Raw genomic sequence first — 16,563 nt, 5'->3', positions numbered from 1 at the left:
CCTTGATTGTGCTTATAACCGGTGAGGATGTGATATCATTGCTAATGAAGTATATAATTTTTATAAATAAAAAGAAATAAAGAAAATCAAATTTCTTAAAAATTAGAACATATATTATTTCTATAATTTTTAATTTGTTGTAAAAAAACCTTTCATCCACACATAGTTTTCTATATATATATATGTCCCTTGATAATTAGGGAAAACCAACCAACTATATTTTATAAGAAAAAAACTTCTATATATAAGCATTTTCAATTCTTATTACACAAATTACTTGTAATATATCAAATGAAGCAGAAGTTGAGTTGTGAAGGCATAATAGGTGTTGATATTTTCCAATTGCCAACTTTTTTATGTTGATGAAGAGAAAGTTCATTCATGATCACAAAACATTTAGTGGGTTGACTAAATTTATTCATGTTCATCGAACATTTTGTGGTCGTTGATTTGACTCGAGTAAGATCAATCATCGGTGACTTTGGAGGCCTTAAGAGATTCTTTTCGAGTCCTTCATGATCAATTGATTTCAAAGGAACATAGATTGCTTTGCTAATGTCTTCAAGCATTTCAGTGTCTGAATCATATCGATTCGAAGAGTTGAAGAACATTTGAAATACTTTTAAGCAAGAGAGGTGTAGATGCCTACACTCTTTTGAAAGATTGGTAAAGCCATCAATCATAACATGTTCGAGTAACTCTTTCTTCTTCTTGTTTAATATCTCTTTCACGTACTTTACTGCTTCTTCCATTTCTACCTCAGAATTGTTCTTCATGTACACAGTAATTGAGTTTGGTTTGCCTTCTTCTTTTTCCTTCTGTAATAATTAAGTACAAAAGTTGCAACTCATTACGACTAAATATGTTCAATTACAAGTTTACAACAAAATTTATCGAAATATTAATTTTTTAGTAACAACAAAATTTGTACATGGGTAACATTTGTTTTGATAGTATTTGCTAAATGTACTCAATTAAAACCCTATCTTAAATTTAGAGAATGTAATTTTCACTAATTACTTACCTCATAACTTTGTAAGTCATTTAACAAACGACAAATAGTCATGACGAGTTTTGTAACACTCTCACATTGAATTGGTCGTAATTGAGAGTAGACCGGTAAAGTTGAATTTATTACAAAACAAGAAGCTGGAAGAAGCAAGGTGTGAGTTGCTATGGAAGTCATTCCAACTTTAAGATATTCATCCATGGTTGGTACAATCCCATTTTTACTCCACTCCGATTCAGTAAGCCATGAACAAATCGTTTCATACCACTATACACATTATCGAACATAAGAAATATTAAATAAATAAATATATAACATCATTTAAAACATCTAAATAAATAACAAATTTATTTGTTATCAAACTATAACTTACAATTTTTCTTAGCCAATTGGTTATGTCATGATTACTATTTTCTTGTTGTTCAAGGTACATAGTTGCCATTTCACTTACAAGATTATCTAGGGCATCAAATATTTTCTTACTAACACCACTCAACTCTTTACCATCCCACCTGGCCAAATTAGTTAGAAATTATTAGATTTATTTATTACTATAAATCATTTATATATTTTTTGAATAATAAATTAAAAAATAATACCTTTGAAAGGCCTTAGTAAAAGTTTTTAACTCAGTGATTAGAGATTCTTTCATATCAAAAAAATCATCTGTAATTGTTATTATTATAGCACCCTTTGCAACCATCAATCGAATTGGAGAATCATAAGGCAAAGAACAACAAGCTGAAGCTACTGCAAAATAACAGTATGTACTTTTTTCTCTACCAAATCCCATTTCATTAAGTCCCCAATATTTACACCACCTATATATATACACATATAATATTAGTTTTTCAAACAACATATAGCAATAAATAAATATTGTATACAATAATGTTTATTATCTGTGTTGTTTTTTTTTTCTAAAATAATAATAATTAATGAAGTAATGTACCTTGTTAATTGTTCAAGTTCGGTCTTGTAAATAGATTGTTTGAACTCATAATTTAAGGTGGCTAGACGAACTAGCTTGTCGTTGTGAAACCTCGACAACCTGTTTGATTAAATATAATATTTAAAATTTATGATAAATATATGAAGTACAAGTGTATATATTGGCCCTTTCAAAATTGAAATTAATAATTTTGTAAACTTATTTCTTGATAGATATATTTATATAGATTACCTTTGGAAAGAAGTCTTTCCCATCCATAAAGATGATTGAGCTTCATTAGTTTGTTCAATAAAAAGTCTATGTTCCAAGTGATCTAGTCGAGCCATCCATGGAAGACTTAACTCATTCTCAATCTAAATATATAAATATGATTAATATTAGAATTACTAATGTTATTATTATGTATATATATAAAGATATTGTGCATGTGTTCAATTTAATTTCTAGCTAGCTAAAACATACATGATTTGTGTAAATAATTAATTAATTGATTGATTAAGAAAATGAGGGGATAGCAATAACAAAGTGAATAATCCTATATACACATATGAAATTAATTATACAAGTTAGATTTATATTTTTCTTTAGAAATAATATCAATTAATATTTGACAATATATATTAATAAAAATCAAGTTAATTTTTTTATAATTTAATTATAATAATATTTTTAAATGTTATTAATACACATATATATTTGGTTCAATATTTAATTTAATTTTACTTTAATATATTTATTTGAAATATATTTTATTTTTTATATATGTATTTTTTTTTGAAAATATATATGTATTTTTTTTTAAATAAGAAGAAAGAATTAAAATATATGCATTTACACAAAATAAAATAAGTATAAATAAGCAACTACCACGTTTTTGTCTCATTCACACACAATATTTATATATATATATATATTATTTTCTTTTATAGATAATAAAATCATTTTTGTGGATTTTAAAAATCCAAATTTATGGATTAATTACTGTCAGATCTAGTACATATTGTATAAGAAATTAATATGTCAGCATCTCAAAAAGTTTATCATAACATTTTGTCTTGATTTATTTGTTTATATATGAAAAGTAAATATTTTATTTTATTTGGACGACCCACCAAATATTGTGAGTGGTCAAGAAAATATTTTTCTGCCTTTCCATTTTTGTCCCTACTTAGCTACTACACAATACCTATATCTATATATGAATATGAAAAATATTATACAACAAAAAATATCATAAAAAAATATTTAAAATTATTTATTTATTTATTTAAAAGCAACTTATTTTAAATAAATATAGTAATCTGTTTAAGTTAAAAAAAAAAAACAAAAACCACATTTTAAAAAAAATGTATTTTATAACCACACTTAATATATAATCCATAAAAAAATATATACACACATTACCAGTTTGTTAAAAGGATTTGTATGTCGAGCTCCTACTAAAATAGACTTTTGAAGTAGTTTTCTCGAAAATATTCTTAGTTCATCAAGCTCAAATTCACCATGAAAAGCAAGATCAGTAGCTCTGTAAAGATTCAACATCGTAACTGAAAAGCATTCATAGTTTGATTCTATGTGATTTTTTATATCTTCATTCTTCAAAATCCAATAGATGTTACCTACATACATAAAATTAATATTGGATATATAATATTAATTAACAAATTTATAAAATAATAATAATAATATAAACTCATATATTATGTATAGATATAAATTCTTACTAGGAAAAACTTTGTAGCCATGCATCCTTAGAAGCCTAAAAGCTAATGATTCTTTGAGTAGGTGTAACTCTAAAGTTGCCAATGAATGGTAACTTTTTTCGTAATAAAATTCTCCATCACATTTCACATAATTCCTAGAATAAAAAAAAAATCAACAATTTTAACAACGATATAAATTATTATTATTATTGAATTACGAGTAAAATAGAGTAAAAATTAAATTGGATGAATACTAATGATGACCACTATAGTAGGTCACAACTACTAAAAAGTACAAAAAAAGAAAAATTAAGAAAAACCTACTTATAAACTTGTTGTAGAAGTTGTTCGATTTCGATAGTGAAATGCTCAGCCAACCCTAATCTTTCGACGTAGTTGATAATGCAAAGCTTTATAAGATCTTTGTCCATGGGATATGTAGTGGGAACTGCATGCATGCATAAATTAATTAAATATATATAATCAAAATAAATAAAGTTGTCTATTTATTTTTTTTTTAATTATTAATTACCTCCAATGATATTATTGTTATTATTATTGGAAAACTTGTGAACTAGGGTTTGCAAATAATGCAAGCATTTGGAATTTTCAGTTGCCATGAAAGCTTGTGCTGTTGCCGATGGAGATTGGAACAAAGAACCTTTTTCACACAATTTTTTTATTATTAATTCTTCATTAAAATATGATGATGGCAACACTTCAAGATATGATAACAAATATGTCTCCTTATTATGTAGCTCTCTGTACATATAAAAAAAAATATATATTATTTCATCATAAGGTAGTTATGATCAAAATATCGAAAAAATACAATGATGAAAAAATGATATAAATATATGTACTTTTGGAAAATAAGTTGCCTATGGTAAAATATGTCCGAAACGACAACGGATTGATCCTTTAAGATTTGGATTTTGAGAACTTCTTCAGCCAATTCAACCATTCCTGGGAAAACGATTGCAAACCATTGAGGAATAAAGTCTTCTTTTTTCATTTCTTTTAAGAGCCTTTTTGCATTAGATGAATGAATAAATTCCAACCCTACATAATATTTACAGATATATGTAAGAAAAATAATATTATCGTTATTATAACAAAAATTAATGTTAATAATAAGATGTTCAATATTACATGAGACGGTCGAAATAATTATATGTACCTTTACTTATCATGGAAGAACCAACATTCCACTTTCTTAGGGCAACAACACAAGCCAGAGTGGCAGTCAGACACTCGAGGGTTGGCATGCCACTCTGGTCATCACAGTTACCCCAGAAGCCATGTTCGGTTTGGTTGTTAAGCACCCAACTCAAACAACCCTCGAACATAGGCTTCGAAGGTTGGTTAGGATGTGGTATCATGGCTAGCCATGCAGTGTCGTAAGCACAAGGAAAAACGAGGGAGTAAGGATTGATGTCTAACGATGAGAACATTGTTTCTTTGATCTCGTTGATCAACTTAGCCTGAGTTTGGGGCAAAGATTGGAATTCCATAACGACAAATGATGAATCAATCGATGACAATATAACACTAGATAGCTAGTATACTTAAAGACTTTAGATAACACTAATGAATAATATTGTTGTTTTTGAATGAATATTGGAAAGTTCTATATCTATTTATAGGAAAAAGAAGCTAATTGGAAGTGGACAAATTATGGAAAAACACGGCAAATTAATATCAAGTCAATATTTGTGTCTTTGTTTCAAAGTCTTTGGTCGATTTGGCTTCAAGTTGTTTGCGTGTCTAACTCTTTTGTTTTTCTCTATATATATATATAACATAGTTACTATGTATAATTGTATATATAAATATAATATATATATATATATATCTATTTGTGTGTGTCAATATAGCTTATATATTACGCGTCATATATTTATGTGTATATATATAAGTCATGATCAAGTACATTAAGCATAAGCTAGCAAAGTTTGATTACAACTTTAATGGATGTATAAATAGATAATGACTTATATTTATAGTTAATTACTAGTAAAAGAAAAAAAAGAAAAACTATTGTCCGATTATTGTAGCTCTAGATATATATATATATATATATATATAAATATGAATCCAATTATATGTAATGACAACCATACATTAATTTTGGTCAAATATATATTTATATTTGTAGTCACTATCATATTTTAGACATGTAATATATGTTATATATATTAATAGTGCTGGGACCATCTATATACTAAAGGAAATTCAAGGAAACTACTGAAAAAATGAGTGACTTTATATTAAAGTGGAGAAGGATATATCATGAAGAACCTTGTATAATATATATACTAAATATAGGTAGAATATTGCTTTCATTATTTAATTATCTTTTTATTATTAATTTATGATGAAGTGAAGAAGATCATATAAACAAAGTATAATATATATATATATATATTATATATATATATATATATATATGGATTTTAATCATTATAGGGAGTGAAGGGTTATCAAATCTATACACTAGCTAGTAACCAAAATCTGCACTCAAAATTTCATGGCTAAAACTAGTATTAAATTAATGACACGTTTGTTAATTAAAATCAAAATTATCAGGGAAAAATGAATATGTTAAAAATATAAAATAATTGAAGAAAATATTTTATATGTTGTTTACTAAATTATTTTGTTAACTAAATTATTATTGTTAAAAAATATAAGTGTTTTTATTTATAGCTTTTTGAAGGGTATATTTGTCTTTTTTAATTTTTAATCAAAAAAATAAAAATAAAAATAAAAACAAAATAGTTAATAAAGAGAAATGTATTCTTTAAAAAAATGGAAGGAAAAACTTTCTTTTTTTTTTTCTCTCTAATTTAAGTGGGGCCCCACTAATTTCTCCATTATAATATATAACATCGGAAATACAATGTTTTGGGACAAGAAAGTTACAACAGTGCCTTCAATTGTTCATTGTATGAATTAGCAAGACATTCTAAATATATGACAGTCAGTAGTCCCGTGATCCGTAAGGAAAAATACTGGGTAAGTTGTGCAATCCCACATCGCCTCGGGAATGTCAAGTGTGATGATGCTGAGACTGTGTAGGTATGGGACTACACAGTTGAAGAGGGCTTAAATGGAGTGATTGGTACTACCTATATCAACAAGGTGGATCTTGTTTTTCGGTAGCCCATCACGAAAGAACTTCACGGTTAAGCGTGCTTGACCTAGGGTAATTTCAAGATGGGTGACCTCCTGAGAAGTTTTCCTAGGAAGCGTGCAAGTGAGGAAAAAGCACTCTAGAAACACTCGTGTTGGTCTGTACGGTCAGTCATCAGTCCATGAAGCAGCCAGAGTGACATACTCGTGTATAAGAGCCATCATTCTGTGGGTGTAAGGACCCAATGGAGGCTTGAAGCGGGGACCAAATGGTATCAGAGCCTTGACCCAGCCGGAAGTGTGGTTGACGAGGACGTTGGATCCCGTAAAGGGGGGTGATTGTGACAGTCAGTAGTCCCGTGATCCGTAAGGGGAAATACCGGGTAAGTTGCGCAATCCCACATCGCCTGGGGAAGGTCAAGTGTGATGATTCTGAGACTGTGTAGGTATGTGACTACACAGTTGAAGAGGGCTTAAATGGATTGATAGGTACTACCTATATCAACAAGGTTCATCTTGTTTTTCAGTAGTCCATCATGAAAAAACTCCACGGTTAAGCGTGCTTGAGCTGGGGTAATTTCAGGATGGGTGACCTCCTGGGAAGTTTTCTTAGGAAGAGTGCGAGTGAGGACAAAGCACTCTGGAAACACTCGTGCTAGTCTGTAGGGTTAGTCATCAGTCCATGAAGTAGCCAGAGTGACATACTCGTGTATAAGAGCTATCATTCTGTGGGTGTAAGAGTCCAATGGAGATTTGAAGCGGGGACGTTACAAAATAGAATTGTGATGATGTTGCCAAAGAAAGTGAAAAAATATAATATAGCTTATACACCAAGAATGAGGTGATATCAGGGCCGATCCTAAGTAAATTTTGGACCTTAGAAAGAATAATTTTTTGAACCTTTTTTACAAAAATAAATGATATTTTAAAATTTATTGAAAAAAAATGTATATTTATTAAAAGGTTTTTTTTTTTTTTCATTTGGATCACTGATAGAAGTAGACCATAAGCGCAAACTTAGCCCACCTTAATTTAGGACTAGCCTCGAGTGATATGTGGTAAATGTTTGAGTTTTGATGCAATATATCTCCAACAGCTGTTATAACAAAAGAAAAAAAAATTGTATTTTGCCTTGACTTAAGTTATTAATAGTAGGGATATCATATAATAAATCTTATCATCTTAAAATAGTCCTCCCAATCCCATATTCCCATTATTATTGTCACAATTAATAACTATGAATATTATTATTATTGTTGTTGTTGTTGTCATGGCTTTTCAACAACATGAAAAAACTTGTACAGTTGGAACATTATGTTCACATAGATATAGCTATATATTTCTAGTTTTCCAAATTATGTATACACAAGCATCAAAAATCAAAATATGTGTTCCCTTCTTAGCCTCACTAATTAACATTGGCCCTCTTTAATTATCCAATTTAGAACACTTTGCATACTAATTAATTCACACCCAAAAAATAAAAGCTCATGTGTTGACATATATATATATATATATATATATATATATAAATTTATATATAGAGCAATTAGACTCATCCAAAATGCCACCATCTAATATATAATCTAGGAGTTTTTTTTTTTTACTTTTACATTTTAAAACAGTTTTTTTATTTTCATTTTTTTTTTGTATTTTTTATAAAAATCTACATAGTAACTCATATAGCAACTAACGAAACAACTATATTGGAATAATCCAAATCATATAATTTTTTTTTTAAAAAAAGTAAAAAATAGTATATAAAGTAATTTATCAGCTGTTTTTAATCTATTCTAATGAACATTATTTTTTAGTTGCAAATAATAACTTTTTGTTCTAATAAAAATAAATCATGTACTTTTTTTTTTGTTTTTTTTGGTTTTTTGAACTCTTAGCTGGTAATTGGTTGTAATAATTAGGGTTGCGTTAGCAATAAATTTATTCGCTTATGGCATGTTTACTTAAAGGAAATGAGAATTAGTGGTATGTATTGATTCCTATATAATTGTTTACTAGATTTTGAAAAGGGAGAAAGTAGTGGGGCCCACATAAATTAGGAAGAAAATAAAAGAAAAGATTCTCTCCAATTTTTATAGAGAATACCTTTCACTTTCCTAACTTAATTTATTTTAATTTTAATTTTATTAATTAAAAATAAAAAAGACATAAATATGCCCTTTAAAAATTTATAAACAGAAAAATAATTATATGTTCTAATAATAATTTTGTCTAATTAAAAAATTCCGATTACTTTTTCTAGTTATGTAAACAAAATAATATGATTTTATTTTTTTTTAGACAATTTAGTAAACAATATAATAAAATATTATTTCCGATTATATTCTATTTTAAACCGATTCATTTCTTTTGTTGATTATTTTAATTCCAGTTACAGTTTAGTAAACACGCCATTATATTTCCGAAAAAAAAAAATCCCTAAAAAACATTTACATGAAAATGATGGATAAATGTGGAGCACGTGAGTGTATATATATATATATATATAAATATATATATATATAAATATTTGAAAGCAAGAAAAACAAGTACTGAGAATTTCTACGAGTAAACATTCACCAACCAATAATTTAACGTATATGGGTACTTTCTAAGAAAATGGGAGACAAAAATCTATGTAAATAAATAATGTGATCATGCATATGAGGAAAAATTATTAATGGGTCTTTATTGATTAATAATAAAGAATGCATCAATGCATGCATGGTTGACTAATACGTACGAATACTTAATTATCGTAAAGTCACTAAAAAAAAGTGAACTTTTAGTCAACAAAACAAAAATTTGTGAGTAAATGTATTTTTTGTCACATGACTAATAATGTTTTAGTCACAATGAATTATTCGTGATAATTTTCAAATTTTTAAATTTTATAATTTATAAAAATTGATAATTAAATATTATGACTAACAATTGTAAATGTTTGTGGCTAAAAGTTGTGACTAGTTATTATGATAAGTATCAACATTCATTCTTGAAAATCTTGGGTTAAGAAAATCTTGGGAGGCGTGTGACTTGTTTCATGGGTTAAGAAAATCTTGTGTATAAATGGTAAGTATCAACATTCATTCTTTCTTTGATTTATTATGATATTTTTCCAAGTAAAGATTAATCTTTATATGGTAATGTGCCTTTATTCTTGAAAGATTGATTTATTTTTGGAAAAATTTGTTGGCATTTCTAGTTTCCTTTTATTTTTTTTTTTAAAAAAAAAGGGGGAAAGGAGTTGAGAAGTGGGCGGTTTCCTCTTTTGGTTCATGGGCTGGCAGTTACCATTTGAATTTTCAAAATTGGTTTCCTTTTTCTTGTTTTGATTACAAGTTTATATAAACCAACTTTTGTCACTTATTTCACCACCTACCCGAACCCTCTTTCTTGTTCTTTGTCTGTCACTATTCATCTTCTCCTTCAGTTCCAAAATGGTGAGAACCAAGAATCTAGGGCACACTAAAAAATTAGAAGAAACCGTTCCAACTCCTTCTAGTGCACCCCCTGCTGCCTCAGTTCCTCCTCCTGCTGTTGCAAAGCCTGGAGATTCATCGCTTCCCCAGCGTGAATCTCAAGCCGTGAAGCCAAAACGTCCACCCAAGCAAGTTGCTCGCAAATCGGTAAGGCCCTATCGCACCTGGACTTCCTCATCTGAATCCTCACTACTACAATCTAAGCCTTTAGCTTCCCTTTTTTCAATCTAATTTATAAAAAGGGAAGCTAAAGGGGGTGAAAATATCTGCATTGACATTTAGAGGCGGTTTTTTGGTAAAAATCGTAGGTATAGAGTGTATATATATCTATGCCGTCGGTTGGGGGTTGGGAAAAATCAGGGTTTTTTTATATAACCCTATGGCGTCGGTTATTAGGTATTAACCGACGCCATAGGTGCCACCTTTATTCGACACGTGGCACCTATGGCGTCGGTTAATACCTAATAACCGACGCCATAGGGTTATATATCAGAGTCTGTCTGTTTCGTCTTCCTCACTTCCTCATTTCACACCTTGTTGAACACGAAGAACAGCCACCCACAGCAGCCCCAAACCCACGAAAAAACCCTCGCCAACCACCACTAAAACAACCTCATTCTCCCTCATTTCTTAACCATTTTACCCCATTTTTGTCTTAAAATCTTCTATTTTCTATACCTAAACCTATACTGTAAAAAAGTTTAGTTTTTTTCCCCTCTATATACCAAACCGAACCTATTACAAAGAAAGGTGGTGGGTATAACTCCGGCCACCGATTTTAGCGGAGAAAACGTTGAGTCTCAACGTCCATTAAGGTATAAATATGCTTTCTATTCATTTTATTTATGTACATTGGTATTATTTCGTTTTTGTAAATTTTTTTAGAATTTTTTTATTTTATTAATATTATATTGTGTGTGTTCTAGAGGTGGTCGGATTTTTGTAGCATTTTATCGCCGGATTGCGTTTATAAGGTAAATATTTATTAACTTGATATATAATATATGTATATATTTTGTGTTTTATTATTGAATATGTGTTTATATATATCTTGTACTATTTGTGTATTTTGTGTATTTGTATTGTATATATATTTGTTGTGAATGAGAATGAGAGGTAGTAGGAATTTAATTAGTTTAGAGATAAAGTTTTTAAAATAATGGTAGTGTGAATATATAATTGATTATATATGTATATATATTTATATGTTATTTTTTAAAAAATTAACTATTGAAATTAGTAACTAGCTAGTAACTTGCTACTTTGTTTAATAACTAGTAAGTAATTTAATAATTAAAATTTTAAATTGGTTGTATATTGCATTATGTTATTGGTTGTGTGCTAATATTTGAGGGTCGACATATTTCGGTGTTGATCGAATTTGCAATAGGTATATCCATCCACTAACCTTTTGTTAGTATAAATAATTATCAATGCATGCTTAGTTGAGTTTGAATATCTTAAATATTCATCCGTAGTGAAGTAGGTTCTGCGAATACATGTACTGCGGTCGGATGGGTGGATAAATTTTGTATTGTTTATGTTAGTTTATTTGTTCTGTATTGTTATATTTGTTTTGTTTGTTACTTTAGGCACTTTTAAAATTTTTGGGAACGTCCAATTACAGCCGTTATGCTGCCAAAATTTCAGTAGAGTTTGGATCAAATTTTATTATAAAAAACATAAATGTTAAAGGAAAAGTACATAACATAAATAACTAGGTTATTACTCGCTAGTTGTAAGAAATTAGGTGACATAACACATTCATATTTGACTCAAAACATGTTCGTGTTAGTAGGTCTTTATATTTGACTCAAAACATGTTCGTGAAATTAGGTGACATTTGTTTTGTTTGTTACTTTAGGTACTTGTCTTGTATAATCTAATTGATGTGTCTATGCATTTATTATACTTAGTAGGTCTTTATATTTGACTCATAACATGTTCGTGTTAGTACCATGATTATCAATGTCAAAGTTCATATTTGAAAGGTTCTCAAATTTTGTTTATTAATGGTATTAGGAAAATGTTATTAATAGATTTAAATTTTTTGGAAACGTTCAATTATAGCCGTTATGCTGACGAAATTTTGGTAGAATTAGGATAATATTTGATTTTCGTTTCTCTTAAACTTGGTTGTTAGGATTTTATCGGAAGTGACTTTATCGGAAGTCAAGTACATAATTTTTGGTATAAGGTATGTTTTCTTTAACTTACTTTTGTAAGAATATTTTTTATATATATTTAGATAATCCTTAAATACTTAGAGTAATTTTCGAATAATATTAATACATAGGATAGATATTGTTGAGTGTTGATGATGGATATAGTAAGCTAAAAAAAAAAACAAAAATATTGGGATAATATACTAATTATTATACAAAACATAACTTAAAAAATTATAAAAATAATAATAATATACTAGAAAAATACAAACCCATATTATAAAATTTAAATGTATAGAAATATTAAATTACATAAAAATTAAAATATTACACATTATTTTATTATTCAATAAACTAATTATTATACAAAACATAACTTAAAAAATTATAAAAATAATAATAATATACTAGAAAAATACAACCCCCTATTATAAAATTTAAATGTATAAAAATATTAAATTACATAAAAATTAAAATATTACACATTATTTTATTATTCAATAAACTAATTATTATACAAAACATAACTTAAAAAATTATAAAAATAATAATAATATACTAGAAAAATACAAACCCATATTATAAAATTTAAATGTATAAAAATATTAAATTACATAAAAATTAAAATATTACACATTATTTTAATATTCAATATACTAATTATTATATAAAACATAACTTAAAAAATTATAAAAATGATACTAAAATACTAGAATACAAACACATATTAATTATAAAATATAAAATATTAATAAAAAAATACCTAATATACAAACATATAGAGCAATGTAAATTTGTATTTATTTAACTTTTTAATTTAATTTTATTTATGCTTTAATTTAATTTAATTAATAATACAAAAATAAATTTAGATTTTTAATAAATGTAAAAAAAATATATTAATGAAAGCTGAAAAAAAAAATTAGGAAACCCCTATGGAGTCGGTTATTTTATAAAAACCGACGCCATATGTACCCCTATGGCGTCGGTTATTTAATAATAACCGACGCCATAGGGGTCCTATGGCGTCGGTTATTTCATAATAACCGACGCCATAGGGGTACATATGGCGTCGGTTTTTATAAACCCTTTAGCGTCGCCCTGATCAGCGTCGGTAGCGAATTTCGCGAAAACCGACGCTGAAAGGGCTTAAAAACCGCCTCCAAAGGGGGTTTTTGTAGTAGTGCCTCTAAGGAATCTCCTCCTCCATTAGCTGTTCCTCCTCCTGCTGCATCAATGGCTGGCACCACTCCAACAGGCCCTTCCACTCAAACTCGAGTCCAGCAAGCCTCGGCTGAGAAAGAACTTCAAGCCTCTCAATCTCGAGAGAAGACTGTTCCTCCAGCCAAGAAGAAACTCAAGACTAATCCTCCCTCGGCTTCCTCGAGTTCCAGTTCAGAAGAAGAGGATCCAATGGAAGTCTCTTCAGACAAATCGCATCTCCGCATACCGAGAAGGACAAGGAGGACACGTAACTCGAGCCGAGCCTCCTCGTTCAAAACTCGCTTCGCAAAGAAAGGCCTCCGCCGTCGCCAAAGGCAAGCAGCCCATGGAAGATCCTACATCTGGTAATATCCCTTCCTCTCTTTCTGGCTGTCCTACTTTTTATTATCGAGACAATGAGCGTGACTGGAATCTATATGCAACCCGTACGTTTGAAAGTGAGAGGAATTATAATTTGCATGCCCATCGTGTTTATGGTATTGTAAAGTACATTCAATTTCATCAATGGGAAAACACTCTTACTGGTTTCATTGGATTCATTGCAAACATTATTAAGGAGTTTTATGCTAATCTTACTGGTGATTTCCTTGATGAGAACTCTAGACTTTATCGGAGAGTGTATGTTAGGGGTCATTGGTTCTCATTTTCTGAAAAAGACATTGCTCAGGCTGTGCAATTGCCTGAGAATGTATCCAATGCTGTGATGTCCATGGATCGTGAGTTGATGCACTCTGAACTCACTGGTGCTCGTTCAGAATTGAAACCAGGGGAGAGTCTTCGAATCACTCACCTCACTTTTGCTCATGCTTCCCTTATGCGGTTTGCACTAAGCAATTGGGTTCCAAATTCTAACAAGACCGTGGTGTCTCAAGAAGTGGCTACACTCCTATACCGCATCACTTCTGGAACTTCCATTGATCTAGCCTCACATATTCTAAACCAGATTGTCTCCTTCCGAAGAGGTAAAAAGCCAACCTTCAAACTTGTATTTTCAAATCTAATCTATAAGGTTTTATCCTCTCAGAAGAATGTGGCCCAAGCACATGAAACACTTGAGCCTCCCATCACTGGTCCTACATTCCAACCCTCTGAATACTTTGAGGGTGTGTTTCAAAAACGGCCAAAGGCCGAGTGCCGTCGCCGCTTCGCCGGTGCAAGTTCAGGCTCTGCTGCAGCAGAACTCCTGGAGGTCAAGTCTGAACTTCAGAATGTGTATACTCGTCTTGAAGCAATGGCAGATGTCCAGCATAGCATGTCCAGGCAACTGTCCACTTTGGTTAAACTCTACAAAGATTAAAGTGTTTTTCGTTTGTCCCTTTTTAATTAAACTTTAGTCTATTTTTTTGTTCTTTGTTTACTTTGGCACTCCGATAAACAAAAAGGGGGAGAGATATTTATTTTTTGGTTTGTTGCCCAACTCTGGACCCTTTTTCCAGGGAGAGTTGTGGTTTGTTAGTACTTGTGAACTTAATGTTTACAGTTAGCATGTTTTTGTTTTTATTGTGATATTCGATTGTGTTACTCAGGGGGAGTAGTATCTTTTGCTCTTGCTAACTTTGCTGTGCAGGTACTTTTTGTTAAAAATTATTTTGTTCATCTAAAGTTCCAAAGGGGGAGATTGTAAAGTCCTTTTTTGGCAAGTTAGGTGACAAAATAATTTTTCCTTTTCATGGTAAGATTGCTTTGCATTCATTTTCGAAATCTTACCTCTTTTATTCGGTTATTAGTTGCCATTTTCCTTGTTTGGAAAGTTGCACTTTCAGCTGAACTTTCCTTTGTTGAAAACTTCTCAAAAGAGAAGGAATTCTCTTTTGGAAAGTTGTCTTTTTTAGGGAAACTTTGTTTATTGCCTTTTCCTTATTGATTTCGATTGTATCTTGATACAATCAGAATATCTAATCTGTTTTTGGCAGGAATCAAGCATTGAAAGAAGATCGGACCCGATTTTAGTAAGTTTCCCGTTTCTGGGCAGATCTGCTTCGTCAGCATCCGAATCTGATGTAGCAGATCGTGTTTCTTTTGGAAAGTGTTTGTACAGCTGCTAATTCGAACTTGTGGTTGCCTCTTTGGTTTCTATGATCTATAAATAGAGCCTAAAGAGCAACCATTCGAATTACCTCTTCCATTATTCATTTTCTACATTTATCTTTTGAGAGAAGAGAGTCTTTCTTTGTTTTGTGAGAGCCTAGTTGTTCATCTAGGTTCTAGTTGTTCTATTTCTGTTCTTACTCTATCTTGGAGGTTGTGAAGAACTACTTGACTGAACAAGAGATTGGTCTTCGGGAGAAGACTTGATAAAGCCTTACTTCGGGAGGAAGTAAGCACTTGGTCTTCGGGAGAAGACTTGATAAAGCTTTACTTCGGGAGGAAGTAAGCACTTGGTCTTCGGGAGAAGACTTGTTGAAGCCTTACTTCGGGAGGAAGTAAGCACTCACACTTCAAAGACGAAGGGAGTTCAGGCTTGAAGGTGTTTCAAGAAGTCAGATTCATAAAGTGGATTACAAAGGATTGCGGCAATACTTTAGAGGGAGTCTAAACTTGTTTAAGTCAATTGTCTTTGTAATTTTGATACTTTATTAATTGATTTCATTCTCTGGGCGTGGCCCCGTGGACTAGGAGTGTTCGGGAGAACACTGATACCACGTATAAATCTCTTGTGTCAAGTTATTTATTTTTCTGCAAATATTTTATATTCTGCCTGTGCCGTTTTGCTGTAGCAGAATTACTTTCTGCTGCTGCAAACGCTTACAGTTTTTATATTTTCTTATATACAACTGACATTTGCAAAAACACGGTTTTTTCAGTTACCACTCATCTCCGACCTCCCACTCATGAATCTCCACCAGGTAGTTGTACTTTTAAGCTCGAATCAAGGTTTGAATAAATGTTTGTGTTT

General features: G+C 30.1%; 1 protein-coding gene and 1 long non-coding RNA gene across 3 annotated transcripts; one reads left to right on the top strand and one right to left on the bottom strand.

Moving 5' to 3' along the window:
- Nucleotides 1–217: 217 nt before the first annotated feature.
- Nucleotides 218–5,286, bottom strand: LOC115696241 (S-linalool synthase). 2 transcript variants are annotated; one of them, XM_061101724.1, is made up of 12 exons: nucleotides 4,845–5,286; nucleotides 4,528–4,726; nucleotides 4,197–4,426; nucleotides 3,989–4,112; nucleotides 3,686–3,819; nucleotides 3,366–3,580; nucleotides 2,193–2,314; nucleotides 1,962–2,060; nucleotides 1,609–1,830; nucleotides 1,383–1,521; nucleotides 1,025–1,276; nucleotides 218–818 (listed from the first exon to the last, which is right to left on the bottom strand). In XM_061101724.1, the coding sequence occupies exons 1-12, from the start codon at nucleotides 5,176–5,178 to the stop codon at nucleotides 288–290; spliced, it is 2,601 nt and encodes an 866-aa protein (XP_060957707.1). In that variant the 5' UTR covers nucleotides 5,179–5,286; the 3' UTR covers nucleotides 218–287. The 2 variants fall into 2 exon arrangements, with proteins under 2 accessions (XP_060957707.1, XP_060957708.1); XM_061101725.1 differs by lacking the exon at nucleotides 1,609–1,830.
- A 5,317-nt stretch (nucleotides 5,287–10,603) lies between these two features.
- LOC133029254 (uncharacterized) lies at nucleotides 10,604–12,957 on the top strand. Its single transcript, XR_009683404.1, has 3 exons — nucleotides 10,604–11,093; nucleotides 11,205–11,252; nucleotides 12,422–12,957. It is a non-coding gene; the product is annotated as an uncharacterized LOC133029254 (long non-coding RNA).
- The last annotated feature ends 3,606 nt before the right edge of the window (nucleotides 12,958–16,563 follow it).

The sequence above is a fragment of the Cannabis sativa genome, chromosome 7 (genome assembly GCF_029168945.1).
Source record: "Cannabis sativa cultivar Pink pepper isolate KNU-18-1 chromosome 7, ASM2916894v1, whole genome shotgun sequence".
Lineage (NCBI taxonomy): Eukaryota > Viridiplantae > Streptophyta > Magnoliopsida > Rosales > Cannabaceae > Cannabis > Cannabis sativa.
The sequence above is the reverse complement of the archived record's forward strand: the minus strand, read 5'-3'. Positions and strand labels throughout refer to the sequence as shown.